Genomic DNA, 18,221 nt, shown 5'->3' on the forward strand with positions numbered 1-18,221 from the left:
TTCATTTGGTGATATCTTTATCATTCAATCACCATGAATTTGTTAGAGGCAACACTAAAACCAGGGTATAATTTCATGTCTTTCAGAAGCTATGTGGCCAAATATCTTTGAGTTTCCTCCATGGCACAGAAAGCAGTACTTGGTAATTGTGAGTTATATTTGAAATTGTTTCTCCTACATGAATTAAGCATGTGCCCTATAGTGGCAATGTCTGTACCAGTTATTAATGTTTTCTGGCTCTGGAGGCAGTCGCACATGGTTTATCTCCTCCATACATCAGAACACAGTGGCAGCACACAAGCTGCCTATTGGGAATAGACCTTGGCCCACGCTAATTGCCAAACTGTGACCAAGAACTGTTAGGGAAAATGCAGCCTGGCTTGAAGCAAAACTTTTCCAGGGACAATTCAAACAAGTTATCAGTATGAATGGTTGAGCTGAATTCAATTCTTGTTACTTGTTCAATGATAGTTTCAGTTAGTAGTATAGAGATGTACTGAGTTATGTCTATAATGTTGGCAACAGGAGGACAAGTGTTACCAGTTAAAAATAGTCCCTGCCTTTTCACAGCTGCTTTCACATGATTCCTCTTATTTTTATTTCATAAAATGGCATTTTCATTTTTATCTGGATTAATATTGAGAGAGAATATGATTTAACTTGCTGATCCTCACACATCAAGAGTATCTGTAAAGTCAATGAGGTAGAACACCATTGGAGCAGGATGTCTAAGGAACAATTGTAGTTATTCATGGTATTTTTTCGTCTTTTAAAAACAAGTGAAAATCAATTTTATTTTAATTCAGATAGCATTTACTAGTAATTACAATTAAAAGTCCATCATCCCATTGAAACTAGTAAATCTCTGCAACAAAGTAAAATATCTGTGTTTTCTGCATAGTAAATGATGTGATTTTTTTTATTATTTTATTTTATACAATAATTATTTTATAAAATAGATTTCCAGCTCTGATAAATAAAGTGCAATCAATCAGTGAGATAGATCTATAGTTATGGCCCAGGACAGTGGTAGGAGTTTGAAGGCTTTTTTTTTTTTTTGATATTGCTAGCACAGTTTGAAGTCATTTCTGCTAAGAGATGTATGCTAAGTATGTGTTAATTACAATTGATTGTGACTTGCAATAACTCATCTATTTGTCCTGGTATAAGACAATCTTTGCCTTAGTAATAAGGACAACATGTATTGTTCTAACAATGGCTAGTGCAATTTATTATTGTTCAGAAGCTTCTTTGAAGGAAGGTTGTTATTTATGTCTGTGTATATTAATGAAACAAAATTTGTGCTTTCATATTAAAAAAATCTTTATGCATGTTGTTTTTATTATTTTATTTTGTTAATTGCAGCAATTGATTTGAATGAGGCTTCTTTTAAGACATCAACATATTGATGACATTTTCTACATATTTTCTACACTGGGAAGATAGCTCTGCTTCTAACAGTTGGTTATCATCCATAAATGTAGTTGAAATTGTTTTTCATCTCTAAAGACGGGTTTCTAAATTTTGTTTTTACATCTAGCTGAACATTAAAATAGGAAGAAGTTTCTGTGACTTGAATGCAGGAATTTGGATTGTTAAGTGGGTCACTGACTTCTGTTTGGAATAAAGATAAATCCTTATTGTATAACACAAGGTCTGAGAATGAAGAGATGAAGATCCAGAGCTTAGATGTTTACTGTAATTGAAGCTTAAATATCTAGTCATTGTAGGACATTTGTGGTCAGAGTAAATTATCTTTCACTTCACATTAGAAACCAACTGTTCAGATTCATTACTTCTGCAGAAGAATCCACGAGTGTTACATGCCTTGAAGGGTGAAACAGTTTGTATTTGTCTATTTTTCCATAAGGAAGTATAGGTGATTTAATTAAATTAAAGAAGAAATCAGGTTTTTAAATTCATCTGGGGACAAAAAACTACAGAGGACTATTTTGGGACTTCATTTCTTTTAAGGTTTTCCAATAAGCAAAAGTAATTTTCCATTCCCTAATCAATACCAGCTCTTCGTTCTTGTCTTGTATTGGTGAACAATCAAAATGACAGGGGGTAATTTGTTATTTTTGTCCTCTATTGACATTTTTAGATAAAGTAACATAGTAAATAAGAACATCTCTGCACTTAGTTTGGAAAGAGACTCACATATTTCTTTGAAAACTTATCTTTCTTTGTTAAAACCTACAGTAAAACAAAAAATGTTGCAGGCTCATAGTTTGAAATAAAAAGTGATATATTGACTTTAATACTTCAGTTCTGCTTTTTGATATCTCCAGGAAGGAAAGAACAAAGTGGAATGGGGTTTGCCTCTTTCAGCATTACTTCAATAGTGATTTTAGAAATTATACTTCTATTAACCTTTGTGAGTTATCATGAAAAATAATGTGAGGATATGAAACCTCGGAAGACAGAGTTGCATATAAATACTAATTTCCTTCAAGAAGAACTAACAAAACTGAAAAAGAGAAAAAAAAAAAAATAAAGAAACACTGTAAGGGTGACAATATTCTGTATTTCACTGAATTTCATAACGAAGAAATGTATTTGCTAACACAATATATACACCGCAAGATTTTTCCAATGCATAGCTAACTTTGGAATTGTTGTATAAAGTTTTTCAGATATTTAGATTAAAATATTTAAGTATCCAGTTTCATACTATTCATACTATTATTTCGTTTCTACAAGGTGTATGATGGAAAAGACAGTTCTTCCCGCTCATTGGGAGCCTTCACCAAAAATGACATGATGGGAGTTGTCCTAAACAGCACCTCTAACCATTTATGGATAGAGTTTAATACCAATGGATCTGACACTGACCAAGGATTTCAGCTCACTTATACAAGTAAGTAGCTTACAATTAAGTATGCCTGGGTTCTTAACCTCGTAATGTCCTGACTGGTTGTGAGGACCAGAGTGAAGTTTGCACAAGTCATACACTCAGCCCACAGACTGAGGGTAATTTATTAAAGCTGGCAGAACAGTGAATTTTTAGAGGATAACTAGCTTGTTTCCAATACATATAAATAGCTGTTTAGTTGAGACTTCAAGGAATCTCCAAGTAACCCTTGCCTTCAATTTATTGCCTTTTACATCATCTTCTGTACTGCAGAGCAGAGAATCACTTTGTACTTCAAATTTGTTACAGTATTAGAAGGAGCTATGGCACAGAAATGGAATCATAGCTCTTTTTCATACATGTGCTGGCTTCCTTTTGGATTGGAGTCAGCTGTAAAATAAGCAGAAATCACTTTCTCTTCTGTTTTTCTGCTCTGCCTGATAAATTTGATAGTATCATACTATCCTTCATGTGGTTTTTGTTTGTATGTTTGTTTTAATCTAGAAAGTATTTTTCTTTCATTTTATGTTTCAGAATCCAGAAGGAACCACTAGGCATATCTACTCTGATCTGTCTATACAGACTGTAGAATCTTTCCAAGGGTTAAGCCATTTGCTTTAAAAACAATATTTTAAGGGTTCTGATTTCAAGGGAGATGAATGAGTTTCTTTCAAATCCTGCTACAGTTTCATGTACCATTTAGAAATAGCACTTTATTTGAAGATAGAATTTTGCTTAATTTCTGCATCCAGTAGCTAGATTTTATTATGCCTCAGTTTAGTATTCTAACTCTTACTGTCATGTACCATTTTTTTCTATGTATGTTAATATATACTTCATGTCTTTGAGCTTTTTTTCCCATGCCTGTTTGATTAGTTTTGAATCTCTTCTTTTCTGTTCTATCAAATGTTTTCATACATCTGCAAGTGCATAGACAGAATTTGATACAGTCTTCTAACAGTAATCTTAACAAAACTGCATACACAGGGAAGATCTTAATGAGATATATCTTTCTCCTTTTCCTTTTCTTCCTTTTGTTTTTCCTCATTTATGCTCATTTTGCTGCAGTTCATGTTGAAATGTTTATCTGTAATGAGTTTTGCCTGTTCTAACACGAGACGATCCCCATTTGTAAATACAATGTAATTACCTACTTTTCACATGTATTTTCAGGAAGTCAAATTCAAGACAACACATTGGTGAGGTAGTGACCATCTAACCATCTGATTACATTGACTGTAAAAACAACCCATATTCAGTGTTACTTCCAAACACTGTAGTGTGGTGCTTTTCACCATCATAAGATTCATAAGATTTATTATTTTGGGGTTCTTTGAAAATTGGTTGCAGTGCTGACTCCCATTTTGGAAAGATTCCACTCCAAGCAATATTTTGAAGATTATAACAGAAAGTTATATTCATTATTGGATGGGATTCTATTTATTTATTTATTTATTTATTTATTTATTTATTTAATCTTTTGGTGCAGTTCCAATGCAGTTTCTAAACAAACATTAGTTTTGTGTTTGGACATCAAACAAAATGATAATTATCTGTTTGAATTAATCAAATTATAGATTATATCTGGAGTTAACTTCCCGGAGAGATTATTTTGCAGTTTATTCCATCGCTTAACAGATAGGAATATTCCAGATACTTTATGATTACTAAACAAAGAAAAAAAATAAAGGACTATTAAAATGTGGAATTACTGAAGGAAATAAGGGATATATATTCTGGTGAATAACAAATACTGTAAGGCTGAAGAGTGTTAGGAAAAGTGACGGTGTAATAAAGCTAGTAGTAAATCAATTCTGGTCATTGTCTATATGGTTGCTTAGTTCTGGCTGCCTGGAGGGGCTATATCAGCTACCTTTAATTGTTTGCCTTTATAGTGCTTTTCTTCTCATGAATACTATTGAAAGTGATATTAGTGCAGCTGTGAAGTTTGGGTTTTAGAACAATTGCAACGTGTTATTAAAGAGACTTACTAAAAGGTTACTATTGTAGTTCTGCACAATACTATCTTTTTTAATATTCTGAATTCTGTGGATGATACTAAATGTATAGATAAGACAGTAGAAAAAGCTAATGATCCATGAGAACAGAAATGTGCATAGAGAAATCTTCATTTCTGTTTTCAGAATCTCATTACTGAAATAATAAAACAGAATTCTATAAATCCAGAGTCTGAGTGGCTTGTATAAAATTGTAGAAATTAGAATATAAGATACTAAAAGAAAATCTATGAAGGATTCAATTTCTAATGAAATGTGCAATATATGTATAGATAAGATTGCTTCAAGCTAGAAACAATACTGAATGGAAACAAAATTATTGTAATTTCATTCTGTGATCCATAACTACAAGAAGATTTCAAGGAAATAGATTTAGCACAGTGGGCAGAGAGAATTTTTTTACTGGACTGGATGATGAAGCAATCTGTAATCTTTCTGAACTGTTTGGAGAAGATGTGAAATATTTTGACTGAGGAATAAAGTAATAGTAATTGTGTTTAAGGAAATTCTGATTCAAAAAGACTGAGACAGTTACGTTTTGTTAATAGTTTAGCCTGAGATTGGTAGGAAAAGGCCATATCTCCATGAGAGTCAATGAAACTGTAATTTGCACAATAACTGAATCTGAGTCTACCAGAGGAACAAAAGGAACAAAGAAGAAAATTTGTCTATTTCCTGTAAGACAAGTCAGTATAAAGCTGCTTCCTTAAAATTAGGGTGGAAGTAGGTTGTAATGAATAATAGAGACTGTTTTCATTGTTCAGTACAACAGCTACACTGGTGTCAGAGGGAATGACTCTGGTGAATGCTCATATCTCAGTGCTGAAGAAATTATAACAAAAGCTTTATGACACTAAAGTGTTGTTGTTGTTTTGTTTTGTTTTGTTTTTTCCTTAAGTTAATGTCAGGTTTCGATAGATTATTTTGGTTTACATGTCTTATATACCAAAGACATGGAAATAAGACTGTCTTCTAATAAAAGCCATCATTTTAGTCTTAAAAATGTAGCCAAAGTTGTACAAATTTTCCTTTATTTTGTTTCTTACTCCTTTTAAACAGAGTTTGCACAAATAGCTAAGTTCTTTGTCTCCCTTTAGATATTTTTCTTTTTAACTATCAGGGGAAGTCTGTGAAAAATCCAAGGAACAAAAAAAAGGGCTTTTAAGATGGTTTTAAATCTCTAAGACATCAATAGAAATCTGTGTGTAAAAAATTATAAAATTTTATAAAAGTTTATACATAATGTTGTAGCCACAACCAACTTTTGTGACTGCTAATTGTTTGGATGACAACATGTCAATTCTTCTTTCATAATTCCAGATTTATACTTTGGGAGGTATAGGAGGTATACTTTGGGAGGTATACTTTTACTCTCTGACACTCTGAGTACTGTATAATGCTGACTACTCTGTGCTTTGTTTGGAGTTTTACAGTTCACAATGGTCACTCTTAACCCTTGAGAAGATAACTTGTACAGTAATTTCACTTGTGTCATATTTGGTGCACCTTAATGTATATACCAAAATTGCTTTCACAATTTCTTTTAAAGACATTGCTGTTTTATTTACATATCCAAAATTCCTAGCAAATAGGTAAAGCACGTCAGACAATCCCTGCATCTCAAAACAAAGATTGCAGTGAAAAAGACTGTTTCCTGTCCAAATCCCTGTCTATCAATTTATCAGTAAAACATTTTTCTGTGTTTTCCCACAAAGTTGAGAAGTAAAGACTGTCTTCACAGTACTGGCTAGAACTCTCAAAACTAATTTCTTATGGTGCTTGAAGATAGGTGTTTGTTTTCATGTTATCATCCACCCATGTCCTCAGGAAGTATCCCTGAGCTGTGATGTGTAAGGAACATTACCACTATGTAGAAGTGGTATTTGGACTCTCCGGAGACCTGAGGGTTTTTACCAAGTTCTGTGGGTTGGCAGTTGCCTGTCTGAGATAACATGAAGTTGCTGTCTGTTCTTATCCATGCATCTACTCTAAGGAGCAGCTTATCTACCTCTTTATGGCAATTTCATGGTTCCTCAGTCCTGTGCAGAATATAATAGAAGGAAAAGCTTCACTTATCTGCAAAGTAAGCCTTGGAGTCCACTGAGCTGAGCCAGTGGAAGGGTCCATCTGGCCCAGGAATACTGACATATTATCTTTAGGAACATGCCTGGCTGCACTGGGTCACTCAGCAGTATGATCTACCTCACAGCAGACTTCTGCATGCATAAAATACATGCAGAACTAGTTACAAATTTTATAGTAAAGTCTGACCATGTATACCATTCAGAGATTTGTGGTATACTCTGTAGCTAGATTTTAACGTTCTGAAGGTCTTTCACTTTTCTGTTCCCCATTCCCTTGTTTGGATTAAAAATGAAGTTCTGTGTTAATTCCTGAACATTTGGCAGGAGGATTTGTATCCTTCTGAAGAGTTCAAATTAGATGTTTTCCTGCAATTCATTGCTACAGTGGAAATGAGGGCTAGATAAATTCTCAGCTGGGATTTGTCTTCAGAGGAAAACATTTGGAGTGGATGCTATGTACACCTAGATCTTAACTTAATGGTGCTTTCTATCAGTTTTGAATTCATGACCATTTCTCTCACCAAAAAAAGAATTCTGGGTGGATATCATGTCAGCCAAAAGAGTGTGCAAAATTCAAGCCCTTAAACTGTGCTCAATTCCATGGGATTTGCATCAGTTTACATGTAGTTTCCCTAAAGGAAAACAGACTTAGGATTGTGCATGGATAGATTTTTATTTTTTCAATGAATTTTTAATATTTTATTTGCATTTATAATCCTCTATTTTTAATGTGTATCCTTTAACTTTATTACAGTATTCCTTTAATTTGTCTGAAGATAGACTTTTCAGATTGAAAAGTGAAATTGTGGAATATTTGTCTCACATGATGCACTGGTTTTGCACTCATATAATTCTGTTGCTGGTAAAAGCTTCATTCTTATTTTCAGTTTAAATTCTACATTATAAATGTTAGCTATTTCTTTATCTTTCAAGGGACAGTGAAAGTTGGAACATGGAAGGTGAGTCTGAATTAGCATAATCTAAATTTATATAAATGTTTTAAATCTGGAAATTAATTTAACAGAATCCTCAACTGAAATTTAATTCAGTTCATTTCCTATTCTACAGTAATTGAAAATGTTAAAAGACTGTCAGTGAAAACAATGTTCTGAAACTGCAAACTCAGTCAATTATCCTTGCATGCAAACAGGCTCAGATTCAGAAATCTAGTGGCTTTGCCTCAGGCTGTATTGTGTCTGCTGAGCAGAACAATCCAGTAATGAAAAGAGGCTCTTTAGTTTCCTTTCAGTAACTAATCGGTGTATAAGATCTCTTCCAAAAAGAATTCATGCACTGCACTAAAAACATAAGATAAAATTAAATGAAACAAACAAAAGCTAAAAAATACCTAACTGAACATACCTCAGCCTATGCATATATTTCACAAGTAATTTCAAGAAGCACAGTCATGTGACTAACCCCACAAAAAAAATATTTGAAAAGAAAGTTAAAGTTGCATAATCAAGACCAAAAAAAAAAAAAGATAAATTCTAAAAGAAAGGTTCAATTTCAACTGTAATTTACTCTTGCAATTGAACTATGATAGCCTGTTCAATAACATGAATGTTTATGTTGTCATTATTTAATTATTTATTTATTTATTCTTCCTGAAGGGTACCTGCCTTTTGCTTTCGGTTCATTCAATACTGACATAAACCAGCCACATTCTCAAAGCCATGTTTTTCCTGTGCACTGAATAATGCATCCATTCATATGAACATGATAAAGAAGCATTTAAAAAAAAATTGTACTCCGTGAAAATCCAAAGCTTTCACAAGATGAGCATGAATTTGCATTCGTTCAGTTTCAAAGCATACAACAAAATTCTGAAATAATCATTCAAGATTTTCAGTACAGATTTCTTTTCTAGGGTTTTCTATTGTGGTGAATTTCAAAGCATTATTGTCTTTACTTTTGTTTTGTTTCTTCAGTGCAGAATGAAACTCATTTTTCAGTTTCTTAACCTGTTCACTAACTACTTACTCTTCTACATGGTTCTATCTCATAGAACAGGTAAAGTATACAATTGTATGATCTGAGAGCAGTTTGATACAATTAATATATAAGAAATTGCTGTATAAAAACAAAGGGTTAACATGGTTATTACCTACCCGTTCCTGTGTACACATGTAGTATACGGAGAGATATATAGTGAGTGGCTTGTTCCCATGCTGTGTTTTTGCCTGCAACCAAAGTTCCAAGAACCCCAAATTAAAGAAGGAAGAAAATAAAAAAAAACAAACAACAACAAAACATATGAACTTAGAATACGTTGGTCTTATAATAGTCCTTATTATTAAGGTCATAAGGTCATTTACCACTTTTCACCACAAGATGTTTTGATCATCTATGAGACTTCTGAAATTAAACAAAACAGGTATCAAATAATTTAGCATTTATGTTTTTATTTGGTTTTGTCTGTGTCAGGAAATAAGAGAAATATTTTGTTTAGTGAATTTAAGCATTGTGTTAACGTTTTATCTGAAGAGTTATATTATCCCATGCTTTGGAGATTAAAATGCTGGTATGTTGACATTTGTTCTGCAGTTTGCCTTTTTTCAATCTCAGGAAAATCTCCTTGAATTTGTGAAGATATAATTTTTAGACAGGTGGATATTAGCTGAGTAAGCACAACTAATGAGCGTTCCAAAATATTTTTCTTTAATTAGCACCTGTGGACTTTAATTAGCAGTCCTGGACTGGCTTGGAGATAGTTTGTCTATCTGTACTAGATTTGACTGGGCTGGAGTCTTTTTGTAGTAGTAGTAGCCCACATGGTGCTGCTGTGTGGTAGATTTTTGTCTAGAACAGTGCTAATAATATGAGTGTTTTGTCTGTTACTGAACAATGCTTGCACGTCATCAAAACCTTCTCAGCAAGTAGGCTGGGGTGGACAAGGTGGCACAGCCAGGGCAGCTTGCCTTGCCTTGCCTTGCCTTCCATTGACGGTGAGGAAGAGAGCATGACAAGCTGCCCAAGAAACATGGCAAGCTTATGAAGTGAGAAACTGTGGCTGATGGTAAGAAGAAAGTTGGAAAGCAATGGGGAACGGGAGACATAACAAGTAGAACAGGACTGATACTGTGATAGGAGTACAGGCAGGATAGTCCATGATTATTAAAGTGGGTTCTCCAAAAAACTTGATGTAAAAGCCAATTTTGAATTAAAATATGTGTATTGTAAATATACATGCACAACATGAATAACCTATTAAAAAAAAAAAAAAAGAAAAAGCTTTCTGAACATCTCAAAAGAAAAGCATTCTATTTCGTACCCAACAGTTATGTGTTATCATCATTAAATCACTGTATTACCCTTCTGTGCATAGAATTAGAATGAAGAAGGTTACTGTTTCTCATTTTCAATTAAGGAAAAAAAAGAGACTTTGTAAGAGGTATTAGAATATGTAAAAAATAGAATTTGATAAAGGTTGTTTGGGTTTGTTTTGATAATTGCCAGTTGTAACCCTTTGAAGGACTCCTCACTTTTCTTTGTATGGGCCAGATTCTCATCTGATGTAAAACCACTAAGTTTTCCTGCTGTAATTCACATCTATTATCAATAAAGGAGCCGCTTTTTAAAATCTTGTTGTGCTTTGAAGATGAAAAAAAAAAGAGATGGTTCAGCAGAGATCACCATAGAAGTCCATATGCATGTGTTGTTTTACATTTATATTCAAATCATATCTTTAGGATATGAAAGTAAGATTTGTGGTAATGTGGTAGGCTTCTAAAGAATATTTGGTTTTGGTCTGTATGCATTCTAGCTTTAGCATGCGATTGAAATTTGCTAGCAGGTTTCAACTAAATTCACAATCTCAGAAGTGCTGGCCTAAAAATTATATTACTTTAATATTACAAAGGTGATCATATTTGAAGCATTATTTCTGAGAGCTTAATGGGAACATACATTTTCAATGAATACTTCAGTGAAGTGTCTTGAAGGACAGAACTTTTTTTTTACCTTCTTTAAACCTTCAAACTGATTTTTTTCTCTTTTTTTTTTTTTTTTTCCTAATCTATTTCTATGAAGCCATTACACATAGACTTTGCCATTATATATATGTGCACTTGGATTTACTGTTTTTAGCTGGGATTTGTTCCAAAAGTTTTCACTTTTCCCCTGTTTTTCATAGAAGGACTGTTGGCTTGTAATGTTGAATGCCCTTCAGCATCACATGGGACTTACCCTAGAAATAATTTCCTGTTGGAGGCTCTTTTTGAAGTTTCACATGAGTAGAAAGTAGTATTCCTGTCACACATATGTATTTATATATATATATATATATATATATATATATATATATATTACCACTGATGTAATTATAAGAATTTTCCAACCAGAAAAAGTTCCTGTCTGAAAGCTTAGGACACTTGAACAAAAATGCCATTATCTGCTTCTTCTTTCCTAATACCTTTCTGCCTATGTTTATTTTTAGTTTAGAATTCTAGGTTCAGCTCTCTTGATAAACTGCAGCTAATGAGTATGACAAAAGGGCAACCTCTGCCATTATTATCCAGACAATTGTCTTATTGATAAGCAGTTCCTTAAGTCAGGTAGTTGATCTGAATTTATGATGATTTACCTTTCTTGCAACCTCTTCTTGCTGCATTTCAAATGTGAAGTTGTAAGATCTTTTTGGTGCCTCATTGTTCATTCTAATTAGAAAATCTAAGCAACACAAATGTAAACATATTGTTCTGTTTCATACTTCTCATACTATTAGACAGAAGCAACACCAATATGTGTTAATTCTATCCATTTATTTTATTTTGAAATTGAACAGGGTATAGAAAAAAAAAAAAAAAAAATCAGGTTCAGGAAAAGAAAAGAAAAAAAATAATAAAAGATTTATCCAGAATTTACTTGTAATGATTTTAACAGCTCAGACATAGGAATATGAGTGTTTTCTCCCTTCTCTTCATTATGTGAAAGAATTGTTTACATTTCAACAGATTAAGCTTATTGCCCTACAATCTAGTTATGTTTTTTTACGGCTAAAGATCACCAATAAATAGGAGACAAATTTTTCATTAATCAAAATAATCATTCTAATTACTTAGAAGTGTAAGAAAGTTATTTAAAAATAAGATTATTCTTTAAAACTTTATGCATAGTATTAAAATTACCCTGCCAAATCTGTGTGTATATGATATATGAGCAGAATTAGGGATGCATGTAGAAAGCAGAGAGAATAAGACTATGCAGAAGACAGGTAATTAAGGAAGATGAATGCTGTAATCCTATTTATTGTTATTCCTTCCACTTCTGTAAACTTCCTAGGTAGGGAAAGTTGGTTATGACAGTGATCACAGGTAGACAGTATTTATGTGTTTCTCATTATCTAAGGTGTTTGCCACAGTACATTAAAACCTTTATTTTCAGAAGTGTTGGGCATCAATACCATGAGCCTATATGAAGTTGTCTCTCCATCAATGTGTGAAAGAATGAGCACAGCTGCAGATGGGAGTCTTCAACTTTCAGTCCTGTCTGTCACATTGTTTTTTATAGGCTTGTACAAATCCTTTTGCATGTTTCAATCCTTCCTGCATGTTCATGGTGACTTCATTTAAGAATCACAGAATCACAGAACTGTAGGGGTTGGAAGAGACCTCGAAAGGTCATTGGGTCCAACCCCCCTGCCAAAGCAGGTTCCTCAGAGCAGGCTGCCCAGGTAGGTGTCCAGACAGGCCTTGAATATCTCCAGAGAAGGAGACTCCACAACCTCCCTAAGCAGCCTGTTCCAATGCTCTGTCACCCTCAATGAATGAAGAATGAATAGTTTAGAAAAGGCTATTCATTTGGAAAGGAATGCATTTGTAATACCTGAAGGGTTTCATGGGAGACATACCAAAGTACTTTGCATTAAAGAACACAAGAAAAAATTTCTGTGTTCATGTTATTTCTCCTTTCCTTTTTACCCCCTGCCCAAATCTAAGACCAGTGCTCTTTTTACCAGTAACCTACAGAGTATTTTAAAGTAGTGACTGTAACAGCCATTGCCCCACTGATTACAGATGTGGCTTAGACATGAAGCATTCTTGAAGATCTCTCTACAGGCACTTGAAGTTAGAATTGTTGTGAACTCACTCTGCAGTACAAGCATATAGAGTTAGATCAGTGTACTTGAAAAACATGGTTCCTTCCATCTCCCTCAGATGATCTGTGTTCGAATGTAAAGTATTCAATCACAAAGACAGTAACATTTTTCAGTCTGCCTTACAAAATTGTTACAGATCCAGCAGAAAGAAGCAGATCTACTTTTGTCCTAGTCCATACTCAGTTGTCTTCCTAGGCTCTTTGAAAGTTTGTGTGTCTGATATGTCACTATAGTCACGTTATCCAAACACTTTACTTTCTATAGACTTTCCTATCATTCTAGTTACGTAGAGATTCTGTAATTGGCACATTTTCTAGTACATAATATAGACTTTTTTTTTTCTCTACAACTCTAGGTTTCGATAACATGTAAATGGTTCCAAGCCAGAATGAGCAAGCCAGAAACTCTCATTTTGAAATTGCATTGATTTAATTAAATCTATTATGTTATGGATGTTTAAGATGCAACAACTGCTGAATGAGTATTTGCTGACATTTACATGCGTTTTGAAAGCCATTATGGACTCTGAACATTAACTGAAGTACCATTTCATACTTTTAATTACTCTTTGGTAGTTAAAAAATGATTCCCGTGTAAAACATATAGATTGTGTTTATGAGATTAAATTACTTGAGATTTAGATAACCCTAACAGAGTTTTTGATCTTTCCAATGTTTTCACATTACCTTACTTTCTTAATATTAAAACACTTGTTATAACTACATTACTATTTCCATGTATCTACTAATACACTCCCATATATTTAGGATTTAAATATGTGATTTTGCCCCCTCCCCCCCTTTTTTGAGTCATCCCCAAATGTTGAGTCATCCCACATCTCTTTGACAAACTGCAGATACATTATACATAATTCATGATCTCTGTCGTAGCCAGTTGAAATGAAAAGACAGCATTGCCTTTTTCCTGATTAGGCCCCACCCAGTCCATACATATATAGTAATACATGTATATATACATAGTGAGTAATAGTCCATAAATAGTGAGTCACATGTGTTGTGCTTTTAATCTTGTAGTGCTTAATTTAACATTTACAAAAACTTTTTTGCATTCAGAAAAATTAGCCTCTCATGGCTTCTCTTGTGGTAAAGTTTTATGGGTATTCATGGCATTGCTGCTTTAACAGTACTTTGCCTTCTAAAACAAACAGTAATATTAATATTAGCATAAATTTACCCATATAATAGGAGAACATTAACAACGTTGATGCTAGATGCTATATTGATATGCTGTGTATCATGTTTTCAGGACTTGTTCTAATTTATTCATTTTTTTCAATATTAGTTTTCTTATCATGCTATGTTTTAGTTCTTGTTGCTATTTTTAATTATCAAAATGTAATATTTCAATCTTCATTTTTTGCACCCTATCTTGCCCTTCATATCTTTCATTTATTTTCAGTGTTTTTCATTAAAAGCTTTATTATATACTTTCTAATACAAGATTGGTGTATTTTCAAGACAGTATTACAAAATTTTTATGTATCTATAAACTCACAGATTTAATCTCTGTGTTGCTTATTGAAAATGTATTAACTCTCTTGCCACTGTTTATTACTGTGGCATTCATTTAAATAATCAAGAGTGGAGATTCTTGAATCTCTTCAAAGTATAGGCTAGTAAAACAAATGATTAGTTGTAGGGGCTTACCTTATTTTTGTGCACTGTGTTTAGATCAAATCAGATTAATGTAATGATTTTAGTCCCTAATTAATATTTAACACCAAATAATTTAATGTTTGTTTTGTTCAAAAAAAAAAAAAAAAAGTTTAACCTTTTTCCAGTTTAAAATAACTTTTCCGAAAAATATTTAGCTCTTGGTTTACACAAGGAAGCCACTGGTGTGTTTTCAAACTAATAACAACTAGTTGGTATTAGCAACAAATTAGTTTGGTAATAGCAACTCTAGTATCGGTAGAGATAGGGAGTACAAGAATGGGTGTAAGGGCAAAAATAACTGTACTGAGTCTGAACAAGAGATTGAAGCAGAGGGGGAGGAGTACTGTCCTGCACTACTCACTAATGTAGATACAACCACAGTACCCATCATAATGAAATGGAGTTGAAAGAAGTTATAATTAATAGTCTACATAAATTACAGACATGTAATTTTTACCCTGACAATGTCTATTTCTACATTCCTGATCATTGGTATCAAATATGACAGAACATATCACGTTGGATAAACAGTGTCAGGAGGTGATAGCCAATCATTTAGAAGTATTCTGGCTGTTTTGGTTTTAATTTAGGTGGTTTATATCCATTCATTGCTCTCATGATTGTATAATGAACTTCAGGAATAAGATAATTGGCAGCAATCTGCCAATCCAATAAGCCTACTCAAGACTAAAATTATTGGCAGAATTTCTGTCAACTGGCTTGTTTCAATGTCAAGTAAACCTGAATGCTGTGAGTCTATGACCATATTTCCTTCTGCAAATGTTTGCAGTATCTGCTTTAATGCTGAAGTTCTGTTTGCCACATTTCATCAGATTTCAGAACAATATGACAGACACCAGGTCCTGTACAAGAGCATCAGTGAAAAAGGGAATGGAAAGGTGCATGTTTTGTACTTGTTGGGAAGGGGAAGAAATTGGATGAGAAGACTTGGAAAGGCAACTTGCCTGAAAACATATGGGCTACATTTGTATAGAATTATTGCAAGGAATTGGTTGTGGAAAAGTGTAGTGAACTCTTGGCCACGAGTTATGAACTGCCATCCTTACATTTCTTTCTACAGTATCTGAAGTGGCATTTTGAAAATTTGGTATGAAAGCCAGCAATTGTTATACTACTTAACCTTACAGGGAATAACTTATTATTCAGATACATAAAGCAATTTTACTCTTCGTTTTGTCATAATGAATGTACCCAGTATTTTTTTCTAGGTGTAGTATTGTGAAATTAACCCTAAAAAAAGAGAGTACCACTGGACTGTTCCTGAATTAGCAATAACTAGAAGGCATTAAAATCAATATTTATTTTCCAAGGTAAATTCTGTTATGAATATCTGAAAAATATAAACAAAACAGCAAGTACTGGAGGGTTTAGTGTTCCAAGGATATTTACACTTCAGGTCTTATGTTTTTGCTTCTAGTTAGATATTTTTATTTGCATGTTGATTTTTTTCTCTATTGGGTGTGTATGAAATAGGAAATAGAATTCTGATGCCAAGGACAGTGAGTGGTTATGTTCTCTACGATCAGCTTATAAAATAACACTTTACTCCTAAATAAGTATTTGATCGGATTTGAGTTGAAAATAGACAGAAAATTTTAACTCCTTTATTGATAAAAATGCTCTCGCAGCCTCAAAATAAGATTTTAAAAAGCAGTATATTTCTGTAAGGGATTTCATGCCCCATGAAACATGCACAAATTGAGAAATTCCTGTGTGTACTGCTGTGTAGACAGACACAGTGTCTTTGGTAAGATGTTTTTGCATATGTATAACTTGTGTAGGTATTTTATCATTTAAAGATACAGAAATACCTCTGACATGAGCCAGCCAAAAGCTCAACGTGACCCAGCAGTGCGTGCTTGCAGCCCAGAAGGCCAACTGCATCCTGGGCTGCATCGATAGAGGAGTGGCCAACAGGGGAGGGAGGGGACTGTGCCCCTCTACTCTGCCCTTGTGAGGCCCCACCTGGAGTGCTGCATCCAGGTCTGGGGCCCCCAGCACAAGAAGGATGTGGGGCTGTTAAAGCGAGTCCAGAGGAGGGCCATGAAGCTAATCGGAGGGGTGGAGCACCTCTTATATGAGGAAAGGCTGAGAGAGCTGGGACTGTTCAATCTGGAGAAGAGAAGGCTCTGGAAAACCTCATTGCTAACTTCCAGTACTTAACAGGGGCTTATAAAAAAGATGGAGAGTGACTTTTTGCTCAGGCAGATAATGATAGGGCAAGGACTAATGGCTTTAAACAAAAAAAAAGAAGGTAGATTTAGATTAAATGTTAGGAAGAAATTCTTCACTCAGAAGGTGGTGAGGCACTGGAACAGGTTGCCCAGAGAAGCTGTGGATGCCCCATCTCTGGAGGTGTTCAAGGCCAGGTTGGATGGGGCTTTGAGCAACCTGGTCTAGTGGGAGGTATCCCTGCTGATGGCAGGGGAGTTGGAATTGGGTGCTCTTTAAGGCCCCTTCCAACCCAAACCATTGTATGATTCTTAGCAGGTATTTGTAGAGTAAGAGGCTGCTAAGAAAGCAGATTCACCTGTGACTTGTGCTGTTGATCTATGAAAAAGTCTTTACGCTTTTGGAGCATGATTCTTTAAGATCTCTGAAAGTATGCTAGATTTAGAGAGACTTCATCTACATTTATGGCATTCACATTGAAAATATGAATGTGGAAATCTACTAGATTTTCATTAATTTTTGATCTGATTAATCTAGCCTGAGATGAAAGAGGAAGAGTCAGTACATAAGTATCTCGTTTAGTTTCCCACTATTGCCCCATTAATTTAAATTTACATTATATATGGAAGTTCTAGGTATAAGATACTTTATTTTTTTGTATATAGTTATAAACCTATACAAACATACACAAACTTTTGTAATGAAAATCAATATATTTTAACAAGTGTATGCTATGTTATATACATAAAAATACCATGATACATACATAATATATATTTAACATTATAATAGAAGTAATTTCAGTACCACGTTAGTCAAGTCAATGCCAAAGGCTAGAAACTAGTTTTTACAGGTGAAGTATTTTAGGCTTAAAATAAACAAAACCACATGTTTTTTCCTTAAATGTCAAACCTCTATGTGTATTTTGAATTTCTATTTTCAAAACAGTACGGTTTTAGAACATTTTTTTCTAATGTAAGTAAGTAATATCAAGGACATTTCATTTCATGATTAATTTCATATCATTGTATCAGATTATATTAATTCAATTATAGTCCTCTAACGTAGAAGTGAAGTGAATTTCAACCTGCAGACTATGGGGACTCATGGACTTCTTCCACAGAGTCTGACCAAGTAATGGAGAGAAGCATGCTTATTTTCAACAGGAATAGATTTTTACAGTACTGTAACTCGCTTTGGAAAGCTTGTAGCAATCTCCAAAGCAAAGTAGGTTGAAATTATCTATGATAGTTGAACAGATAGAGGTACAACTGAGTATTACAATAATGCGAAGTA

The 18,221-nt window shown here is 33.8% G+C and overlaps 1 protein-coding gene across 4 annotated transcripts in view; it reads left to right on the top strand.

Moving 5' to 3' along the window:
* Window positions 1–18,221, top strand: part of CSMD1 (CUB and Sushi multiple domains 1) — a 1,186,669-nt gene that overhangs the window by 939,171 nt on the left and 229,277 nt on the right. For all 4 annotated transcript variants that reach the window (XM_032184761.1, XM_032184762.1, XM_032184764.1 and 1 more), the window contains exon 23: window positions 2,704–2,860. In XM_032184761.1, coding sequence (XP_032040652.1) covers window positions 2,704–2,860 — 157 coding nt within the window. The remainder of the gene's footprint in view (window positions 1–2,703; window positions 2,861–18,221) is intronic.

The sequence above is a fragment of the Aythya fuligula genome, chromosome 3 (assembly GCF_009819795.1).
Source record: "Aythya fuligula isolate bAytFul2 chromosome 3, bAytFul2.pri, whole genome shotgun sequence".
NCBI lineage: Eukaryota > Metazoa > Chordata > Aves > Anseriformes > Anatidae > Aythya > Aythya fuligula.